At 41.5% G+C, this 21499-nt stretch overlaps 1 protein-coding gene across 1 annotated transcript in view; it reads left to right on the top strand.

The window, feature by feature from the left end:
• The first annotated feature begins 512 nt into the window (after positions 1 to 512).
• The window catches only part of tp53bp2b (tumor protein p53 binding protein, 2b), a 44358-nt gene continuing 23371 nt past the window's right edge, over positions 513 to 21499 (top strand). The window contains exons 1-3 of the mRNA XM_052526060.1: positions 513 to 1089; positions 18199 to 18346; positions 18826 to 18939. Of these exons, the coding sequence (XP_052382020.1) occupies positions 1081 to 1089; positions 18199 to 18346; positions 18826 to 18939 (271 nt within the window). The 5' untranslated portion in view covers positions 513 to 1080. The remainder of the gene's footprint in view (positions 1090 to 18198; positions 18347 to 18825; positions 18940 to 21499) is intronic.

The following is a 21499-nucleotide window of genomic DNA, read 5'->3' as shown; positions in this document are numbered from 1 at the left end:
GTATCGGCCCGCTGTATATATCGCCTCGTTATTGTTATTTTATTGTGTTACTTTAAAAAATATATATATATATTTAGTAAATATTTTCTTAACCAACAATGCAGTTTTAAGAAAAATAAGAGTTAAGGGCTTGTAAGTAAACATTTCACAGTATTTGCCACGTGAAAAATCTGAATTTGGTCACCCAAAAAGTCTTACATAGCCATATATACCAAACGTAACATATCATACTCATTTGACTCTAAGTTTACAATGTTACTGATAGTTTAATAAGACCGGCCACTATAATAGCATTTTCGGCAGTTACATGCAACAACAAAATAGCATTCATAAAAACGAATCTGTTCATATATTTTTTGTAGTCCAATGTGCATGATAGCTCTAGTTTTAAATTATGGTTGACGCAGCTTGTTTGCCATTAGCCAATCAGCGTTTCTCAACGAGTTGAACGCATGTGAACGCACACAACTCCTATTTACCGCTTCACAACTGGTGATTACCACCTTCCCTCTTGGTTATGAACGCAGCACTATTATATTCGCAGATCGCGTCACTCGAGTTTGGGTTGGGTTGCAGTCGTTTGTTAATTCAATTGATAGCTTTCCTAGTGGGCAAATGCCCGTAAAGATACACATTCGTCTAAAAAAATGTTAGTCTTTAATAGATAGATTAAATATGGATTGAAAATTTGATTTAACATTGGACTATTTCTGCCGTTCTATTATTCACGGCTGCACATTTGTACAAAACCTTTGTTGGGCCAAATGGCCATTTCGATCAGGTGGCCACCGGACTAATCCTGAGAAATTATTTCAAGGGATAGATAGATCGTTGTCATTGAGAAGGGCATTGTTACAATACCACTGCAACAGGTCTCCAGTAAAGACGACATCAATAATTGTGTAACAGGAGAATGTAAATTAGAGAGGCACTCGTGCGTATAATACACGGGGGCGACAGAAAAAAGGAATAAACTTGATCTGATGTCACTGCTCTGTTGGGTTATCGAATACGTGAGGGATTTGATATCCTCGAATCGAAGATAGCAATAGCCAACGTTGAATGTGATACGGAGCCAATATGATGCCGGTGAGTTATTTTAACAGACTACATGTTCCTTTGATGTTATGATTAAGATTTTGATTAGACAAGACAGACTTGTTTAGAATGTGCCCTCTCTCCTTAGGCTATGTTTTATCTAGTTCCTCAGCCTATAGCATCTAGTTCTCTATTATATTGAGACAAAGGCAGGATCTCCACAAAATCTGAGTAGGTTTTTAGCACACTGACAACATGTTGCTGGCAACAGTGGCATACAGTGTACACAATAGCAGGTTCTGTAAATACTGTGTATTTTTGTCATTTAGAAGATTTATGGGAGCAAGGGTTAAGTACCAAGGCAATGTCGACAGATTTTAGACCTAGTCATGTCAGGATTCGAACCAGCAACGTTTCGGTTACTGTCCCAACGCGTTTAACAGCTAAATTACCTGCCGCGCTTGTCGCCTTCAATTCTCAATTAATCCCTGGATGCATTAATGACTTTCAGTAAACCCACTCTTCCAATCCAGGGTAATAATACAGGACAAGATTGTTTGTAACCTTACGTTTGAATACCCCACATCTTGGCCAATTATGGGCTTCCTTGACCAGAGTGTTGTATGCAACATTAGCGTGATTAACAATAGTGGAATCGGAGGTTTGCCTTCAAAATAAAAGACCACCATTGAAACTGATGAAAACCGATAAACATTGTGGAATCATTATACTAGATACTGCTAAACAAAGATGGAGTGTTATATAAATTCAACAAAATACAATAACTAGTTAATTTGACACAAGTAAAAATCAGTTGAAATTGCACTGCGGATCTATTGACTTCAGAATTGCACTGGGGGCATACATATATTTTCTATATTGAACCAGGCAAGTTGGTTAAGAACAAATTCTTATTTACAATGACGACAGTGGGTTAACCGCCTTGTTCAGGGGAAGAAATACAGATTTTTTTTTACCTTGTCAGCTCAGGGATTCGATCTAGCAACCTTTCAGTTACTGGTCCAATGCTCTAACCACGAGGCTACCTGCTGTAATGTTTGGATTCCAAAGCTATACGATACTACAGATAGCAAGTTAATTATCTCATATCTCGGAAAAGATGTGTAGTGTTGTACTTCTTGTTGACGAAATTCGTGCTAATGTTAAGTTTTTTAGTTTTTACAGCCAATAGACTCATTCATTCCTTGACTGAGCGCTCTTCTTGTCCCAGAATCGCCCAGAATGCACCTCACGGCCCATTGACGTAGCATGGGCAACGTTTCCCATCTCAAAGTATATCTGCTGTTGCGAATGTCAAACTCCACTCTGTGAGGCACATCGATCTGCAGGTTAAGATTGTAGACTCCTAAATTGATAGTGCAGTTTGTTTAGGCAATTTTACAGCAAACTAGCTTCTTTACATGCTGATATTTCTTTGGTATTATTGTGTGTAGCTACGTTTGCTAGTTAGCTATCTAGCCAGACAGTCAGCCCATAGAGAGCATTGCATTATGGATTTTATAAACGACTTGAGATGCCACAGATTTCCACTAATGATTTTCATTATTGCTACCAACCTTACTATAATGCCAAAGTTAGACATTTGTTCACAAAAATATTGTTTTCACATATTTGTTTTTTGAACACTGTAAATTTAAAGGAATGAGTGGATTTTTTTCAACCCTACTTACTATCTGTTTATTGAACAAGTACAGCCTTACATGGATCCTGGGTTCATGAAATGGGTTTCCAGCCTACTGCGTGACACCCACAGATTACAATTCTAAAGAGTATGCACAAATATTAGTGTCGTAGCGCTTATTGTGGGACTTTATTTTCTCTAGTTTCATCTGTTTGCATCAGTTTCAATGGCAGACTTTTATTTTGAAGGTGAACCACCGATACCACTATTGTTGTTCATGCTAATGTAGTTCAGAAATTCCATGTGTTCTCTGAATGTCTAGCTATCAGCTTCTGCTTTCCTTATCATATCTCATAACATTTCAGAAATTAAAGAATGGTTTAAAATCATGCAGCATGCATATGAGATAAACTGCCAGTTAGGCTACTACACCTTATTTAGCCAGAAAAACTTCAATGGACCACACAAGTAAAATCCCAATTTAAAGGTTTGTGGTTGTCTGACACAAACTAAGTGTATTCTGTCCATACACAACATTGTTGATAACATGGTGATAATGTTTTTGACCATTGCCTTTTTGTGTATGGACAAAATAAAATTAAAAAACTGCCTCCCGAGTGGCACCGTGGTCTAAGACAGTGCTTGAGGGGTCACTACAGCCCCAGGTTTGATCCCAGGCTGTCACACAACCGGCCGTGACTGGGAGTCCCAGAGGGTGGTGCACAAATGGCCCAGGTTAGGGGAGGATTTGGCTGGGCAGGATTTCCTTGTCCCATCGCTCTCTAATTACACCTTGTGGTGGGCCGGTGCCTGCAAGCTGACTTCGGTCTCCTGTTGGACGGTGTTTCCTCCAACACACTGGTGCGGCTGGCTTCCGGTTAAGTTAGCAGTGCGGCTTGGCAGGGTCATGTTTTGGAGGAAGTATGGCTCTCGACCATAGCCTCTCCCGAGTTTGTAGGGGGGTTGCAGCGACGGACAAGACTGTAACTACCAATTGGGGAGAAAAAAAGCACCTAAAAATGTCAACTGTTTGTGCCCATTGAGAATAGTCTATTTCACTCATGGAAAGTCATAATTCATCATTACATGCTGACCACACCGCTCGAGTTGCAAAATAAATGTACACATACATGTTATTCAATCAATGCACCCACACTGCTCGCGGGAGCCAACGAGCGTCTGCATTGCCAAGCGCTGAAATAGAAGTCAGTTCTATTTGTGACGCTGAACGTGGTGCAAGTCCTGTCTCTCCCATCTCCTTGTTTATAGAAGCAGATACCCACGTGCCATCTCCTCATTGGTTATACCCACGTGGGTGATTGAAAGACAAACTGAGGTCGGTCGTGGTAATACTATGGAAGTTAGATGCTAATCGCCATATAAAGTCCAAAGAAGAAAAATCCTGGAAACAGGAGAGATGACTAGAAACGATTCGGCTGACCGTTTTATGGATTATTGTCGGAGTGCATTTCGGGTAAAATAACAACTCAATGTCTATATCCCAGAACAAATTGGCGAGCAACACCAATCAAGCTAGCTAAATTGTCATACATGTTTAATGCTTTTTGACCGACCTGTCCCCAAATTAATATAATTGGTTCAGAGCTTTTGATACTTCAACCTGCTTGTCCTGATCAAACTATCATTTTATTATGGATTTTTTGCTTTTGAATTTGGCCCCTTTTTTCTCCCCAATTCCGTGGTATCCAATTGTTAGTAGCTACTATCTTGTCTCATCGCTCCAACTCCCATACGGGCTCGGGAGAGACAAAAGGTTGAAAGTCCGATACACAACCCAACAAAGCCACACTGCTTCTTAACACAGAGTGTATCCAAACCAGAAGCCAGCCGCACCTGGCAACCTTAGCGTGCACTGCATGCGTGTTCCGTGGTCCGTAGTGCGCGATGAGTCAAGGATATCCCTACCTGCCAAGCCCTCCCTAACCCGGACGGTGCTAGGCCAGTTGTGCGTCGCACCACGGACCTCCCGGTCGCGGCTGGTTACAACAGTCTCTGGTGGTACAACTGGCAGTACAGCACCCTTAACCACTGCGCCACCCGGGAGGCCCCAATATCATGGATAGTCAGTCCTTGAATCCATGTCTCTGTCTATCATTTCTCCATGCCCATCTGTTAGCTTTTCACCAAAACAGAGACAGTAAATAAGAATGTCCGCTTTGTTATTGTTGCAACTACAGATTCTAGTTTTTTAAAGGTAAAAAAGCAAATAAGATTTTTATTTTTTTAAATGTATAAAAATAAATGTAACAATAGTTTGACAAAATAATATCAAACTCAATTGTTGATATTTTTCAGTGATAAAGATATGGATGTCTCATGGTAAATTATGCAAAATGGGTCAATTTCGAGCACCTCTATGGCCTGAATGTTTTGTCATTCATGTCCAAAAAGTCACTTTTTGACCACTTCTACCGTGGGAAAATGTGAATGGAAGGTTTCGTTCAAATCAAAAGGGGTGCTGTCAAAAAGTGATTGAATTCATATAGAACATCCCAACTTACAAAATGTAACCCTTATTGGGATTTCTTTATACAACGGGTGGTTCCATCTGACTGCGCAATCCACTGTCTCATCTGCCCAGTCAGGCAATTTATAAACTTGCCATTGACTCCAGGTAAATGCACATTGGAGTGCAAACTGTTTAGGTGCAGATAATGCATACTTTGGTTGAGTACACCCATTCATAGCAGTCTCAGGCCCTTACATCGAGAGTAGAATGTATACAATGCATAGTCATATGAGAGGTAGTGTGAGCCTCACATCTTACCCCACACCCAGAGCACGACTGCTATAACCAGTAAATAAGAATGTGTTCTTAACCGACTTGCCTAGTTAAATAAATAAAAATAAAAACCACTCTTGGGTTTGACACTTACAAAGATCCTCTTTGTGTGCTGCAAGAAAGTGTGACTGAATTTGTTTCTAAAACTGTACTATGTGAAACAAAATACAAACTAACATTCGTACAAATTTGAACAGGCTTTCCTGCATTGCTCTAATCTTTGTCAGTCGTAACCTGGATAGGTTTCTATGTTTAGATGTTCCATGAGGTGGGTGCAGCGTTCCACACACAATGGGCACAATGGTATTCTATTATTAGCTGGTCTGCAGAATGGTAAATCCAGATATTATCTAAGCTCTTGAGTGTGTCACTTGTTTGGCTCCCTTGAGGTCCGGTGTTTCCAAGTGAGGATTTACTGTCCTTCTAGTCCTTGGACATGGTAGAGTACATGATTATTACTGTGTAACAATATACCCGAGTGATGTGTAACTTAGAGCCAACATGTCATCCTCAACAACATCTAAACGTTTTCCCCTTTCTTGTTCAACCAGACACTGATCTTTAAAAGCAACCTTGACTAATGAGTGGATGACATATCTTGACAACAGTTGAACCTAGTGAAGAGGAGGACAGTTGCCTTATCAGTTGTGTAATTTTGCTAGTTAAACATGGGTTGGAAAGTAGACACAAAACAAGAAGTACAGCTATTTGAAGAACAATGACCCTGCATTGTTAAACTGTAATGACGGTGAGCAAAATATAACTCAGCATGTTTGTTTGTTCCTCTTGGGAGCCCTATAGTGTTGGCCCAACATCTTGTGTTCCTTTATATAGGTTGAGATCCTGGAAACTTAGTGTTAGCCCTGGTGGAACTCATAAATGTGGTGCTTAGGCTAAATCTATTTCAGGCTGTTCCATCATGTGGTTATGTGGACGGAGAATAGATTTTTACTCAACTTGCAAGGACCTCCTATCTTCAAGTGATTATTTAGCATGGTCAGGGGTGGTACAGATAGGGGTAAATAATAGATTAGTTTATAGGCTAGACCTAACTTTGTTTTCTTATTCCAAGTATCATTGATTACTATTGTTAAACTCATCTCACACCTGAGGTTACAGAGTGCCTTTGCAACTGTTACCACTGTGACCAGTAGCAACCACAGACACACACATACACACACTCTTTCTGCTGCGACATAGAGGCTATATCTAAATTCATTAGGTGATTATTCAAAAGTACTGCTCCATGGCTGTGGTGGAGATTTACAATGACATTTCCCATTGTCCCAAAATGCCTATGTCAAAATGTAAACATTTCAGCGACTGGGTTGTGTTTGCTTTCACCCAGTACTGTTTTTCTGCTCCCAGAGTAACGCTCAGCACAGTGGGGGTTGGGAACGGGGGAGGGTTGCTACTGCTACGCTGATTCAATAGTAAAGTCACGTGAGCCTGGCCATATGGCCTGGGTCCAGGCCGCAGCTTAAAAACATTGGGAGCTGACCGGCGGTGGCGGCTCGCAAAGCCTATCCCAATCTGCCAACATTTTATTAAAGATCCACACAACCACAAGTCAAGGGTTAGTGCTAATATCTTTTTTTAAACATGGAATGGAGAAAAGGATACCGTTTTAACTGAAAAGGTCCCTGTTTCAAGAGGGAACACAACAGTTCTTTGAAGTTGGACTCCGTAGGATGGCTTTGCCCCGATGATGCATTTATTGACAGATGCTCATTTGTTGTATGCTGTTATTGGCATGAATAATTAATGACTCCAGTGGGTTGGATTACTCCTGTAGCTTGTAACTGCCGTCACAGCAAACTTAACTCTATATCCAATTAATTAGCTTTCAATTTGTGTCCGTCATGGTATATCGACAATTCACTCAACCTGTTTAACCAAATGTAATGGTCAGTTGGTCCGATAACAACTTGCGTGTGTCATTTCAACTTGTTCTCTTCCCATGCCTACTTTTGAGCACTTCAGCATTTTTAGCACCACAGGACAATAACTCACCAAGAATGAATGTCACAAAAAAGGTTATTTTGATTTCCTCAAGGCGTCTCATGCAAAGTTGTTTTTTGGGAATAAATTTGCAGGCGCAAGAAGGGCTTTGTCAGTAATTAGATTTTGGATTAAGACCACCATCCACGATTCATTTAGTCTATCCCTATCAACAGTGATTTATTCATGATTACATGATAAAATACACAACCTTTTAGTTGAAATTTTGTTAAGAGAATGAATGTGTTATAGATTCTCTAGTCTGAGTCATTGTGGTCAAATGCCTGACACCCATGTTTGTCACCTAATAACAGAGGAACAATTTGCAATTACAGTTAATCTTTCCAAAGATCTCATAGCATTTAGCTCATCACCTTATTCTCCACCAATTAGAATCCCTATTGCTAATGACGTTTGTTCTCAGTCACACTGATGCGCAATTAATGAGAAGCTTAGCCTCACCGATCTCATTAGATGACCCACACTGTGAAACATTTTTTATTTTATTTTTTACCACAGACTACACCTCGCAGGCCAATGTCTGATCAGAATAGTGTTAAGTTGCCCCAGACACTCATCATGGGTCAGTTTTGCATTTTTAGGATTGGGGGAGGGGATGCTGATCCTACATATGTACTTAGGGGAAACTTCACCCCCAAGCTGTCTGATCTGTCTGAATAGAAGGGCGATATTGTGTTATTAGGGCTGCTCCCACACGCAAAGTCAAAATGCTCTGCCTTTCCCCTGTGTGAATCAGGGGAATTGTATTCAATCAATCCGCCTGCCATAAGTGTTTATATAGAATCTATCCATATAATTAGAATGGATTGTTTTCAATTCCATCGTGGCTTTATTAATACAACTACTGCCTATGCACACGTCTTATTCTGAAAACTGGAATTATCAGTATGTGGGGGCTACCTGGAATACAGTGTAGCCTATAGGACAAATTCTCTCACATGAAGTAAAGTATTCTATTCTGGTTCTCCAAGATATACAGTGGGGTCTAAAATTATTGACACCCTTGATAAAGTTTAGCAATAATAACTGTATAAAATTATTTGTACTAATACAATTGCTTAGAGAAAGAGATTTTGTTTAACAAGTCATATATTATTTTTTAGGTTGGGGTGAAGTTTATTGACACCCGTAAAGATTCTTATAAATACAAATAGTCAAAAGTTTAGTATTTGGTCCCATATTCCTAGCACGCAATGACTACATCAAGCTTGTGACTACAAACATGTTGGATGCATTTGCAGTTTGTTTTGGTTGTGTTTCAGATTAGTTTGTGCCCAATAGAAATGAATGGTAAATAATGTATTGTCACTTAATATATGCCATTTAGCAGACGCTTTTATCCAAAGCGACTTACAGTCATGTGTGCATACATTCTACGTATGGGTGGTCCCGGGAATCGAACCCACTACCCTGGCGTTACAAGCGCCATGCTCTACCAACTGTGCTACAGAAGCACTTATTATAAATAAGAATAGAATATGTTCCTAAACACTTCTGCATTAATGTGGATGCTACCATGATTATGGATAATCCTGAATAAATCATGAATAATGAGTGAGAATATTAGAGGGGCTGGAGGCTGCATTTATTTTAGCTGGGTATTTTAACAAAGCAAATTGGAGATCAATGTTACCAAAATGTTATCTGCATATTGATTGCATGACACAAAGGGCTAATACTCTCAACCACTATCACTCTAACTTCTGCGACGCATACAAAGCCCTCCCATGCCCTCCCTTCGGGAAATCTGACCACGATGCCATTTAGCTAGTTCAGGCTTATAGGTAGAAACTCCAACAGGATGTACCAGTGACGAGTACCATTCAACGCTGGTCTGACCAATCGGAAGCCACGCTCCAAGATTGTTTTGATCACGCGGACTGGAATATGTTCCAGTCGGCCTCGGAGAACAACATTGATTTATACACTATAAATAATTGCATTGGAGATGTCGTACACACTGTGACTGTTAAAACCTACCCTAACCAGAAACTGTGGGTGGATGGCGGCATTTGCGAAAAACTGAAAGCGCGATCCACCACGTATAACCATGGAAAGATGTCTGGGGATATGGCTGAATATAAACAGTAGTTATTCCCTTCACAAGGCAATCAAACAAGGGAAATGCCAGTACAGGGTCAAGGTGCAGTCTCAATTCAACGGCTCAGTTACGAGACGTATGTGGCAGGGCTACACAAAATCACGGACTACAAAAACAGCCTTGTCACAGATACCGACGTCACGTTTCCAGACAAACTAAACACCTTCTTTGCCCGCTCTGATGATAATACAGTGCCAACAAAGATTGTGTCCCCCCCCCGCCCCTTTCTCAGTGGCTGACATGAGAGATTTAAACATATTGGCCCAGATGGCTGCTGGCCCAGATGGCATTCCTATCCGCATCCTCAGAGCATGCACAGACCAGCTGGCTGATGTGTTTACGGACATATTTAATCGCTCCCTATCCCAGTCTGTCTCCATATGTTTCAAGATGGCTAGCATTGTTCCTGTACCCAAGAAGGCAAAGATAACTGAACTAAATGACTACAGCCCCGAAGCCCTCACTTCTGTCATCATGAAGTGCTTTTGAGAGGCTAGTCAAGGATCATATCACCTCCACCTTACCAGCTACCCTAGACACACTTCAGTGGACTTTCTGATGGGCTTCCCCCAGGTGGTGAAGGGAGGAAACAACATCTCCACTTCACTGACCCTCAACACTGGGGCTCCGCTAGGGTGTGTGCTCAACCCTCTCCTGTACTCCCTGTTCTCCCACGACTGCGTGGCCATGCATGCCTCTAACTCAATCATCAAGTTTGCTGACGACACAACAGTAGTGGGCTTGATCACCAACAATGACGAGACAGCCTACAGGGAGGAGGTGAGGGCATTCGGAGTGTGGTTTCAGCAAAACAACCTCTCACTCAACGTCAACAAAACAAAGGAGATGATTGTGGACTTCAGGAAACAGTAGAGGGAGCAGCCCCTATCCACATCGAAGGGTCAGTAGTGGAGAAGGTGGAAAGTTGCATACATATCATAGACAGTGTGGTGAAGAAGGCGCAACAGTGCCTCTTCAACCTTAGGAGGCTGAAGAAATGTGGCTTGTCATCCAAAACCCTGACAAACTTGTACAGATGCACAATCGAGAGCATCCTGTCGGGCTGTATTACAACGCAAGGCTCTCCAGAGGGTGGTGCTGTCTGCACAACGCATCACCGGGGGCAAACTACCTGGCCTCCATGACATCTACAGCACCCGATGTCACAGGAAGGCCAAAAAGATCAAGGACAACAACCACCCGAGCCACTGCCTGTTCACACCGCTATCATCCAGAAGGCGAGGTCAGTACAGGTGCATCAAAGCTGGGATAGAGAGATTGAGAAACAGCTTCTATCTCAAGGCCATCAGACTGCTAAACAGCAATCACTAACTCAGAGAGGCTGCTGCCCACATTGAGACCAAATCACTGGACACGTTAACAAATGGATCACTAGTTACTTTAAACAATGCCACTTTAAATAATGCCACTTTAATAATGTTTCATATCTTACATTACTCATATCACATGTATATACTGTATTTTATACCATCTACTGCATCTAGATTTTTGTGTATTGCAGTAGAAGTCCGAAGTTTACATACACTTAGGTTGGAGTCATTAACTTGTTTTTCAACCACTCCACAAATTTCTTGTTAACTATAGTTTTGGCATGTCATTTAGGACATCTACTATGTTCCAACAATTGTTTACAGACAGATTATTTCACTTATAATTCACTGTATCACAATTCCAGTGGGTCAGAAGTTTACATACACTAGGTTGACTATGCCTTTAAACAGCTTGAAAAATTCCAGAAAATTATGTCATGCTTTAGAAGCTTCTGATAGGCTAATTGACATCATTTGAGTCAATTGGTGGTGTACCTCTGGATGTATTTCAATGCCTACTTTCAAACTCAGTGCCTCTTTGCTTGACATCATGGGAAAATCAAAAGAAATACAGCCAAGACCTCAGAAAAAGAATTGTAGACCTCCACAAGTCTGGTTCATCCTTGGGAGCAATTTCCAAATACTTGAAGGTACCACGTTCATCTGTACAAATATTAGCACGCAAGTATAAACACCATGGGAACATGCAGCCGTCATACCACTCAGGAAGGAGTTGTGTTCTGTCTCCTAGACATGAAGATACTTTGGTGCGGAAAGTGCAAATCTATCCCAGAACAACAGCAAAGGACCTTGTGAAGATGCTGGAGGAAACCGGCACAGAAGTATCTATATCCACAGTAACACGAGTCCTATATCGACAACCTGAATGACCGCTCAGCAAGGAAGAAGCCACTGCTCCAAAACCACCATAAAAAAACGAGACTACGGTTTGCAACTGCACATGGGGGACAAAGATTGTACGTTTTGGAGAAATGTCCTCTGTTCTGATGAAAGAAATAGTATTGTTTGGAGGAAAAAGGGGGAGGCTTGCAAGCCAAAGAACACCATCCCAACCGTGAAGCATGGGGGTGGCAGCATCATGTTGTGGGGGTGCTTTGCTGCAGGAGGGACTGGTGCACTACACAAAATGGATGGCATCATGAGGGGAGGAAAATGATGTGGATATATTGAAGCAACATCTCACGACATTAGTCAGGAAGTTAAAGCTTGGTCGCAAATGGGTCTTCCAAATGGACAATGACCCCAAGCATACTTCCAAAGTTGTGGCAAAATGGCTTAAGGACAACAAAGTCAAGGTGTTGGAGTGGCCATCACAAAGCCCTTACCTCAATCCTATAGAAGCTTTGGGCAGAACTGAAAAAGCAAGGAGGCCTACAAAGCTGACTCAGTTACACCAGCTCTGTAAGGAGGGAATGGTCCAAATTCACCCAACTTACTGTGAGAAGCTTGTGGAAGGCTACCCAAAAGGTTTGACCCAAGTTAAACAATTTAAAGGCAATGCTACCAAATACTAATTGAGTGTATGTAAACTTCTGACCCACTGGGGATGTGATGAATGAAATTAAAGCTGAAATAAATCACACTGTACTATTATTCTGACGTTCCACATTTTTAAATAAAGTGGTGATCCTAAGACAGGGAATTTTTACTAGGATTAAATGTCAGGAATTGTGAGAAACCGAGTTTAAATGTATTTGGCTAAGGTGTATGTAAACTTCCGACTTCAGCTGTAGGCCAAGTAATGCCTCCCCCGGCCAAACCCTCCCCTAACCCAGACGACGCTGGGCCAATTGTGCGCTGCCCTATGGGACTCCCAGTCACAGCTGGTTGTGACACAGCCTGGGATCGAAGCCGGGTCTGTAGTGACGCCTCAAGCACTGTGATGCAGTGCCTTAGACCGCTGTGCCACTTGGGAGGCCCACCATTCATTTCTATTGGCCACCAAATAATCTGAAACAAAACCAAAACAAACTTTGAGGAGTCACAAGCTCTATGTAGTCATAACTTGCTAGGTATATGGGACCAAGTACTACTACACTTCTGACTACTTTATTTCTAAGAATCTTTAGGGGTGTCAATCATTTTAACCCCTACCTTTTTGAGACTTGTTATACAAAATCGCTTTCTTTAAGCAAATGTATACAATTATATAATTTCGCAAAAAATAATTTTGTTGCACACAATATAGCTCAGTATTTTAATGATTTTATACAGTCATTATTGCTAATCTTTATCAAGGGTGTTAATCATTTCAGACCCCACTGTACATACAATACGAGATCAATTGAACATCTACCGTGGGGGATAGCACAAGGGGTGTCATTGGTGCTCATTCAACAACAACAAAAAAGGCACATTTCCATAATGGCTGATTATTCTGAGGGGAAAAGAACATTCCCCTGTTCTGTTAAAGGCTTGATCATCCACTGCAAGGATGCATCCAAAATGGTAACCTTTTCCCTACATAGTGCACTACTTTTTACCAGATCCCAATGGTTCCTGGTGAAAAGTATTGCCCTACATAGGGAATATGGTGCAATTTCGGATGCAGGCCAAGAGCCAGCAATGATAGCTCCCCTATACATTTGTGTATGGAAATACAAGTGTGCTACTTTGCATGTAATTTGATATTCGGCCGAATTGTTTTCGACAAGTCTTACAAAAGCCATGCATTCAGTGAGTGGTGCCAAGCAAACTGGGACATGCCAAGGAATTAGCATAAGCCCCCAATGTTCACGGCCCCTTTTTTCAGAATTGTAGTTGTAAATAAAGTATAATTATCTTTTGCTCATTATTTAATGATATTTGGGCATTTTCACAGCATTTTTAGGCCTTTTTAGACATCAACTTGTTTTAATGAGCCTTACCAATTAGGGTTCACTTCATCTCTGATTGTCCTAGATGGCCTCAAGGCTCACTCAGATCTCCCAATGTGCCTACTGCTTCCCATAGCCCTTGCCCTATGTGATAAAATGACAGCCCAGTGCAGTGAAACAGAAAATGACAGCCTACTTCTCTTCACTTTATCAACCTCTGACACCATGCCCCACTTCTGTACTGGTTGAAGCATGGGCTTCCTTAAGACGTGTATTTAGTCCAACGTTTTCATATTACTAATACATTAGTGTACGTGTGGTTTGGTTGATGAACAGCGTTAGTTTAAATACATTTGCTGTTGTGAAGTGTGTGGTATACAGAGGAACAAGCTGGGATCCACATTTTTCTTTAAGCAGCTTTACAAAGACACAAATAGGATTCAAATCAGCTATATACTGTTAAAGAGCGACTGCCTTTTAAAAAGCAATGAATCCCCTTGCAAATCCCCTATGTGGCATTGATAGGAGTCAGAAACAGTTATTCTAGTGTCAAAATTGACTACAAAATGTAAATACGCAAATTTTGGTCATAAAGTCAGTCTCGTCTAAAACTGAGTTTGGAACATCTGTGCGTCACAATGGGTTTTTGCCACTCCCCAATGTGTGCATGTCTGACGGGAGGCCGGAAGTTGGGAAGTGGTCTTTTTGCGGACATTAACTATCTTGTTTTCTGCAAACAGGAAGTCCTCTGGCTTTGCATGATGATGTCATATGGCAGAGTCTACCTTTTAAGAGGGCACATGGCCATGATGTTATCCTAACTCTAATTGCCAGTCTGTGGATTTCTTGTACTCCTAGCGTGACTAGGACAGAAAGGCAGTCAGCCATATCCCCAGCTGTAGTCCGATCCAGTGCCCAGATTGAGAGCATATTTTAAAAGAGGACAAAAAAAAGCCTCTTTTTAAACCTTTAGTGCACAGCTGCTTCAAACCGGATACTTGAATTGGTGCGTGGAGTGTCAGCTGGCAAGCTTGTGCCACGGTTTCACAAATGTAGGATCAGTCGGCATTACGAGTGGTTTAGCATTGTTACGTGTCTCTCAGCCACTTCTGTTAAATGCCAGATGTTTGTGGCGGATGTGGAAGGCTTTATTATTTTATACTGTTGCCTCGGAATAATTATGTTTCTCTCCATAATCCAACTGTGCTTGACATCATAGATTTATCATGAATGGGTTCAGGCTTGAACACCTTTGACAAATTTCAGGAAATTGGTAGACAGCTCAGTTTGACAAATAATTTGAAAACCAATCAGATTGATGGTTTAGTAAGTTCTAAATCTCCTGATTTTATATGGATTATCTCCTAATTATAACTGGTTTTAGGCAGAGGTTTCCGGAATGGTAGGTGCTGTAGGTTGTTTGTGGGAACGTAGTGCTGCAGCGATGGCAGAGTCTACAGGACAGCTTCCATGTTACTCTCAGGATGTGTCCCACATGGCACCTCATGGACCTGGTCAAAAGTAATGCACTAGGGAAAAGGGTGCCATTTTGGGATGCATTTTTAGTCTAAAGCCCATCTGTTACCTCAGTGATATAGACCTTTCAGGCCCCAATGCTAGACCACCACTATGAAGCAACAAGTCAATGATCGCTTCTTGCATCCTCTATACCTTTGGGCAGCGGAGCGTGTTTGGCTTGGCCTGCTATTTATGGTGCGAAGAAATTGCTGACTTGCACTTGGCTCTATAACCCTTTTATTGTCCCCCATATACAGTTGTCACAGTGGCTGGCTGCAGCGTTTGCGCATTTGAAATGAAACCATTGACCTATGTAGAATCTTGTGAAAGGTCAAATTCACAGAGCCTGCCCCCGTTTCTTGAGGACCAGTGTCCTTGACAGTGTTGCCTCTTCATCATGTTTTCCTTTTCAGAGACTGGAGCTTGACTCTATTGGAATTTGAGACCCAGTTTTCTCTTTGAAAAAAATGTTCAGAACTGCATTCGCCCCTTTATAATTCCAGAGGGGGTTCTGGAGTAGTTCCCAGACTGTCCCCATTCTGTCTTTGGGCTGGCTCACTCCAGATGTTGAAGCAACGCCATTATTATTTGTGGAATTCCCTGTGGTAACTTCTATGTAAAAGGACCCATAAGCACAACATGTGAAGTTCATAGGACCATGTCAAATTGGTTGACAAATGAAAGCCACAAGTCTATATTTTTGAGAAATTAAGGCATATATGCGTTTCAACCATTTTCCATCCTCAAAATTAGGAATAAACAAATTGTCAGACAGATGGAAAAGGGGTCTGAGAAAACATCTACCAGAAAGTCTTAAAAGGTATTAGAAATACTTCAAAACACAATCCTGTTGAATTAGACCCCTGCCAACTGATATCAACACAAAAAAAAATACAACAGGCAACAATTTGAACTATTTTCTTAGTTACAGTTCATAAAAGGAAATCAGTCAATTGAAATACTTTTCTTAGAACCTAATCTATGGATTTCACATGACTGGGCAGGGGCACAGCCATGGGTGGGCCTGGGAGGGCACAGGCTTTATTACAGACAGAAATACCTGCCGTTTAACCTGTACATTTTAGTGGCCTTTTGTCTCCAGCACAAGGTGCACCTGTGTAATGATTATGCTGTTTAATCAGCCTGTTGATAATGTAATACCTATCAGGTGGATGGGTTATATTGGCAAATGAGAAATGCTCACTAACAGGGATGTAAACAAATTTGTACACACAATTTGAGAGAACATATTTTTGTGCATATGGAACACTTCTGGGATCTTTTATTTCTGCTCATGAAACATGGGATTTATTTTTGTTCAGTATAGTTTAGGATAACCTTTTCTGTCTTCTGTAAGTTTAAGAAACATTGCAATGTGCCTTAAAATTCCGTTACCAAAAACCCACATCTTTAAGATATTTTCTAATTTCTCTCCTTCATGAGCAGGGACAGATTAAGAAATCATACGCTTTGTTTTTAAATAGGCCCTGCCGGTTAATTAGTGTTTTAACTGATATCGATTTTGTTTCATTAATGATTAAGGGATTGAAACTCAATTCTGTTACCAAATCAGTAACAGAATTTCAGGAAAATTGGTAACAATGTCTGCATTTGAAATGGTACAATGGGAAATCATAATAGTCACAAACAACAGTTGCTACTGTTCTCCATTTTGCTGGCGTACTATTATGTTCAGCTGATAAATGTTTTCCTTCTGTCGTCTGGTTGTCAGAGAAAGAGGAAGAAAAGTCAGGACAACCTCTCTTCTCTCTATCTCTAACGTAACCTCTCCCGGCTCTTATTGACACCTCCCCATGAGCCCCCTCTCTTTAAATTCTTTATTTGGTCACGGACACCACAGTACAGTAAACAAAAGTAGAGAATAATTCAGCATAGTACAGTAAATAAAAGTAGAATATAGTTCAGTAGAGTAAGGTACATTACCCTATAATGTACTATACTCTACTATATTTACTGTATTCTGTACTGTACTCTACATATCTCTACTGTGCTGTACTTTGATGTCCAAACGTGTGGAAAATACACGTCTTTGATTGGTTCAGATTTGTTCTAGACCAACCACATTTGGTGGAGCTCAATAAAATAATAGCCAGTGTGTAGAATAATACCTCCATATGCAAACAAGGATATTGCACCTTTGTATACGTATTTAGGGTGAATTCATATCCAAAATGATGCATTTCTGTGTAGTATAGATCAAGGACCAATGATGAAATTCTGTTGCCTCAATTCTGTTACCGGGTGTAAATCCACTTCACGTCCAATAACCAAAATAGATTTTTTTTCAAATTTAGGGTGTCATGTCATAGCTGACATCCCATTCTTTCTGCAGACATCTCTGAATCTTAATTCGGAGCAGATTTTTAAGTGTTTGGAAATGTGGTCACATAAACTGGGGGAGATTTAACTGAAATTCTGTTACCAAACTTCCAGTAAATTGTTTTAATTTTTTTATATTCATTGTAATTTCTTAAGTAGTCCTTGTGCGTAGAGTTGTATGGTTTGTAAACTTTTAAATCAATGGTTTTTGTTTGGCATACATTTTAAGTAAAAAATGAGTCTCAGCCCAATTCCGTTACCGTGGAATTGCCCCTATTAGGAAAAAAGACCACACTGACAAATGACTCCCTGTAAGATTTTTGGATCCAAAATAGACATTGACCATCTGTTTGTTTTCGAATAGAACAGGTACCTAATGTGCTACTTATTCTGTTCTCACTATTTTTGCTTGTCCCCCACTGCGATGGGTTTTCTGAATTGGCTCAGTCTTTGTCTGGGGTTGGACCCAGATGTTCTTTTAACAGGGTTTCTCATTCGATCATATTGTACACAGCACCAATGTCGAGTAACACTGTTCTAATGGTCTATTTTTCACTGTGTCTTAGATGTTCCTCACCGTGTACCTCAGCAACAACGACCAGCATTTCACAGAGGTGCCCGTTACCCCGGAAACCCTGTGTCGTGATGTGGTGGAGCTGTGCAAGGAGCCCGGGGAGGGAGAATGCTACCTAGCTGAAATGTGGCGAGGTTCAGGTGAGTTTCAGAACGGTTCTTACTCCGTCTTCTGCAGTAAAAAGAGACAGTAAAGTAAGTAGGAGAGGATTGCTAGAAGGGCATGGGCCCTTCACCGTAGTCATGTGTGAGACTGTGGTATTACTGCTAGACCAGCCAGGACATATCCTGGCTAACTTTTAACGGCAGTGTTAACTCTAGGTTTATGTTATGGAGGGCTGCACTCATCAGTGTTAAAATTAAAGAAACCAATAGAAGGGCAAAGTTTTCAGTGGTGGGTAGGAGTAACCCCCCCCCCCCAAAAAAAAAACTGTTCCATTTCACTCTCTAGCCCCTACAGCTTCGATGTTCACTAATCTTAAAAGTGATGTAAAAGGTGAAAGCAGTACCACTATCCCGTCAGATGTGAACACCTGAAGGGTAAGAGGTAAGGGACCAAAATGGAACCGTGCCTTGGACTCAAGAACCGCTTACTCAGGCATCTTTCTTTGTCACACCAGAACGCGCCATTAGTGACGGAGAGCGAATGCTGGACGTGCTCCAGCATTGGGGACAGCAGAGGGGGGAGGTTCGCTTCCTCCTGCGCCACGAACGGGCACCCTGCAGAGAGTCGGGTGAGAGCCACAAACACACATTTATCAATGCCCATCCCCCACCAGTACCCTGGATGTTAAATAGTGTGGTAACTGAATGTGTCAAGTGTAGCCTGAAAAATGGGGAAGCCTGGGTAGTCAGGTGTGTTTACTGACTGTTATGTGTGTGATGTACACAGTGTTCTATTCGTCCTATATTCCGTTACATTTGAGCCAAAGTTAATACAGCCGGCTACTATTCTAACTGGCAGACACATTTCGTTGTCCCCATTGTTGGGATGATGAATTTCAATACAATAGTTACCATATTAGAGTTGCTACATGGCCACAATTGGATTTGAACTATGTCACATGTGAAGTAAAAACTCAAAATAACAAAGAAAACGTGTGATAAGATTGTATAAGATTGTATAAGATTGTATAAGATTGTATAAGATTGTATAAGATTGTATATCTTCCTGTTATTTGGTGACACATGTGGTTTTGGCACAATGCCAAGCATTCTAAACGTTGCTGAGATCATTAAAATCTCTGTGATCTCTTGCGGCTGCTGGGGACATCGTTATTTAACAGGGTACACTCTCATTTTATGGCTTGCCTGCATTCTCTCAGGCCCAAAGGTCACCCAGGACGTTTCTGACTGTGACTGCGTCCCACATGGCCTATGGGCCCTGGCCAATGTTGTGCACTATAAGGAATAGGATGCAGTTCATGATGCAGCCTGTGTGTGGTGATGATGATATGCCACGGGCACTGTCTGTGACTAACCTAAGCAATGCCATGCCACCCCGTGTGCCACATGGCCCACACACACGAAGACGTATGTAAATGCCTGGCAGAAATATTCTTCAGCCGTCCTTAATCCTTCTTTTGCTACTTTTGCGTTCTCTTCTATATTTTGTATATTTTATATGAACTTACCACCAACTCAGTGGCACTATTGTCACAGCGTCCGTTGTGGTTGTTGGTTGTAATAACACAATCCAGTTTATGAACACACCCCCATATGATGTAGAATATGAACACACCCCCATATGATGTAGAATATGAACACACCCCCATATGATGTAGAATATGGAACACTTTAACACTTTAAAGGTGCTACACATAGGATTTGTATTTTATTTTTGCATTGTAATTTCAGAAATTGTACATAATATATCTGCAGTAATAGTGAAATGACAGTTTCGCAGTATTACTGACCTGCCAGTGTTGTGATTGGCTGTGATTAGGGTTGCATATTTTGGGGAATATTCAGAGGTGGAAACTTTGGGAATTAATGGGAATATATGCAATTTAATACTAATTCCATATAAATGTAGTTTTTTTGCATTGGGATATATCTACTATATCATATGGAGACAGAAACATAAACCTTTTACCTCATCATAAGTAGACATAATTGCAAATTACAGGCCTCCCGGGTGGCACAGTGGTTAAGGGCGCTGTACTGCAGCGCTAGCTGTGCCGCAGCGCCAGCTGTGCCATCGGAGAGACTCTGGGTTCGCGCCCAGGCTCTTTCGTAACCGGCCGCGACCGGGAGATCCGTGGGGTGACGCACAATTGGCCTAGCATCGTCCGGGTTAGGGAGGGCTTGTCTCAACACGCACCAGTGACTCCTGTGGCGGGCCGGGCACAGTGCGCGCTAACCAAGGTTGCCAGGTGCACGGTGTTTCCTCCGACACATTGCGGCTGGCTTCCGGGTTGGATGCACTCTGTGTTAAGAAGCCGTGTGACTTGGTTGGGTTGTGTATCGGAGGACGCATAACTTTCAACCTTCGTCTCTCCCGAGCCCGTACGGGAGTTGTAGCTACTAAAAACAATTGGATACCACGAAATTGGGGAGAAAAAGGGGTATGTGAAAATATGTGAAAATAATAATAATTGCAAATTATTCCATCCTTCCAATAGAAATAAAAAAATATATATTTAGTTACGAATTGAACGTTAATTAAATGAGTAGACTCTTCACATGATTTCACTGAACAACAAAAGAAAGGGAACATTGAATGATCTCCAATGATCCCATAAAGTTTTCAACATACATCTATGTTTTGGTTGTCTTCTCCCTGGACCTCCTCAATGAATATCAGACACTGAGGCCTCATCTTCACTGTCACTTTCCAACCTTGTTGAGGATGGCTCGTTGTCAGGCTCAAAAAGCCTCAAATTTGCCCGGATGGCCACCAATTTTTCAACACTTGTATTGGTCAGCCTGTTGCGTGCTTTGGTGTGTGTGTGTTCTCAAACAAGGACCAGTTGTGCTCTGAGGAGGCTGTTTTTGGTGGGATTTGGAGAATGATGGAGGCAACAGGGGAAACGGCATCAGATCCACAAAGTCCATTCCACCAGGTGGCTGATGAGATGTTGTCACGACTACCATATTGCATCTCCATCCCAAAGCCCTTGCTTGGAAGTGTTACTTCGCCAGACTGCCAAGAACCTTGCCCTCATCCAGGCCAAGGTGGCGAGACACAGTAATGTTGACACCATAGGCCTTGTTGATCTCTGCACCAGACAGGATGCTCTTGTCAGCATACTTGGGTCTAACATGTACACTGGAGTGTGTATGGGCTTCAGG

Source organism: Oncorhynchus keta, chromosome 10 (assembly GCF_023373465.1).
Source record: "Oncorhynchus keta strain PuntledgeMale-10-30-2019 chromosome 10, Oket_V2, whole genome shotgun sequence".
Taxonomy (NCBI): domain Eukaryota; kingdom Metazoa; phylum Chordata; class Actinopteri; order Salmoniformes; family Salmonidae; genus Oncorhynchus; species Oncorhynchus keta.
The sequence above is the reverse complement of the archived record's forward strand: the minus strand, read 5'-3'. Positions and strand labels throughout refer to the sequence as shown.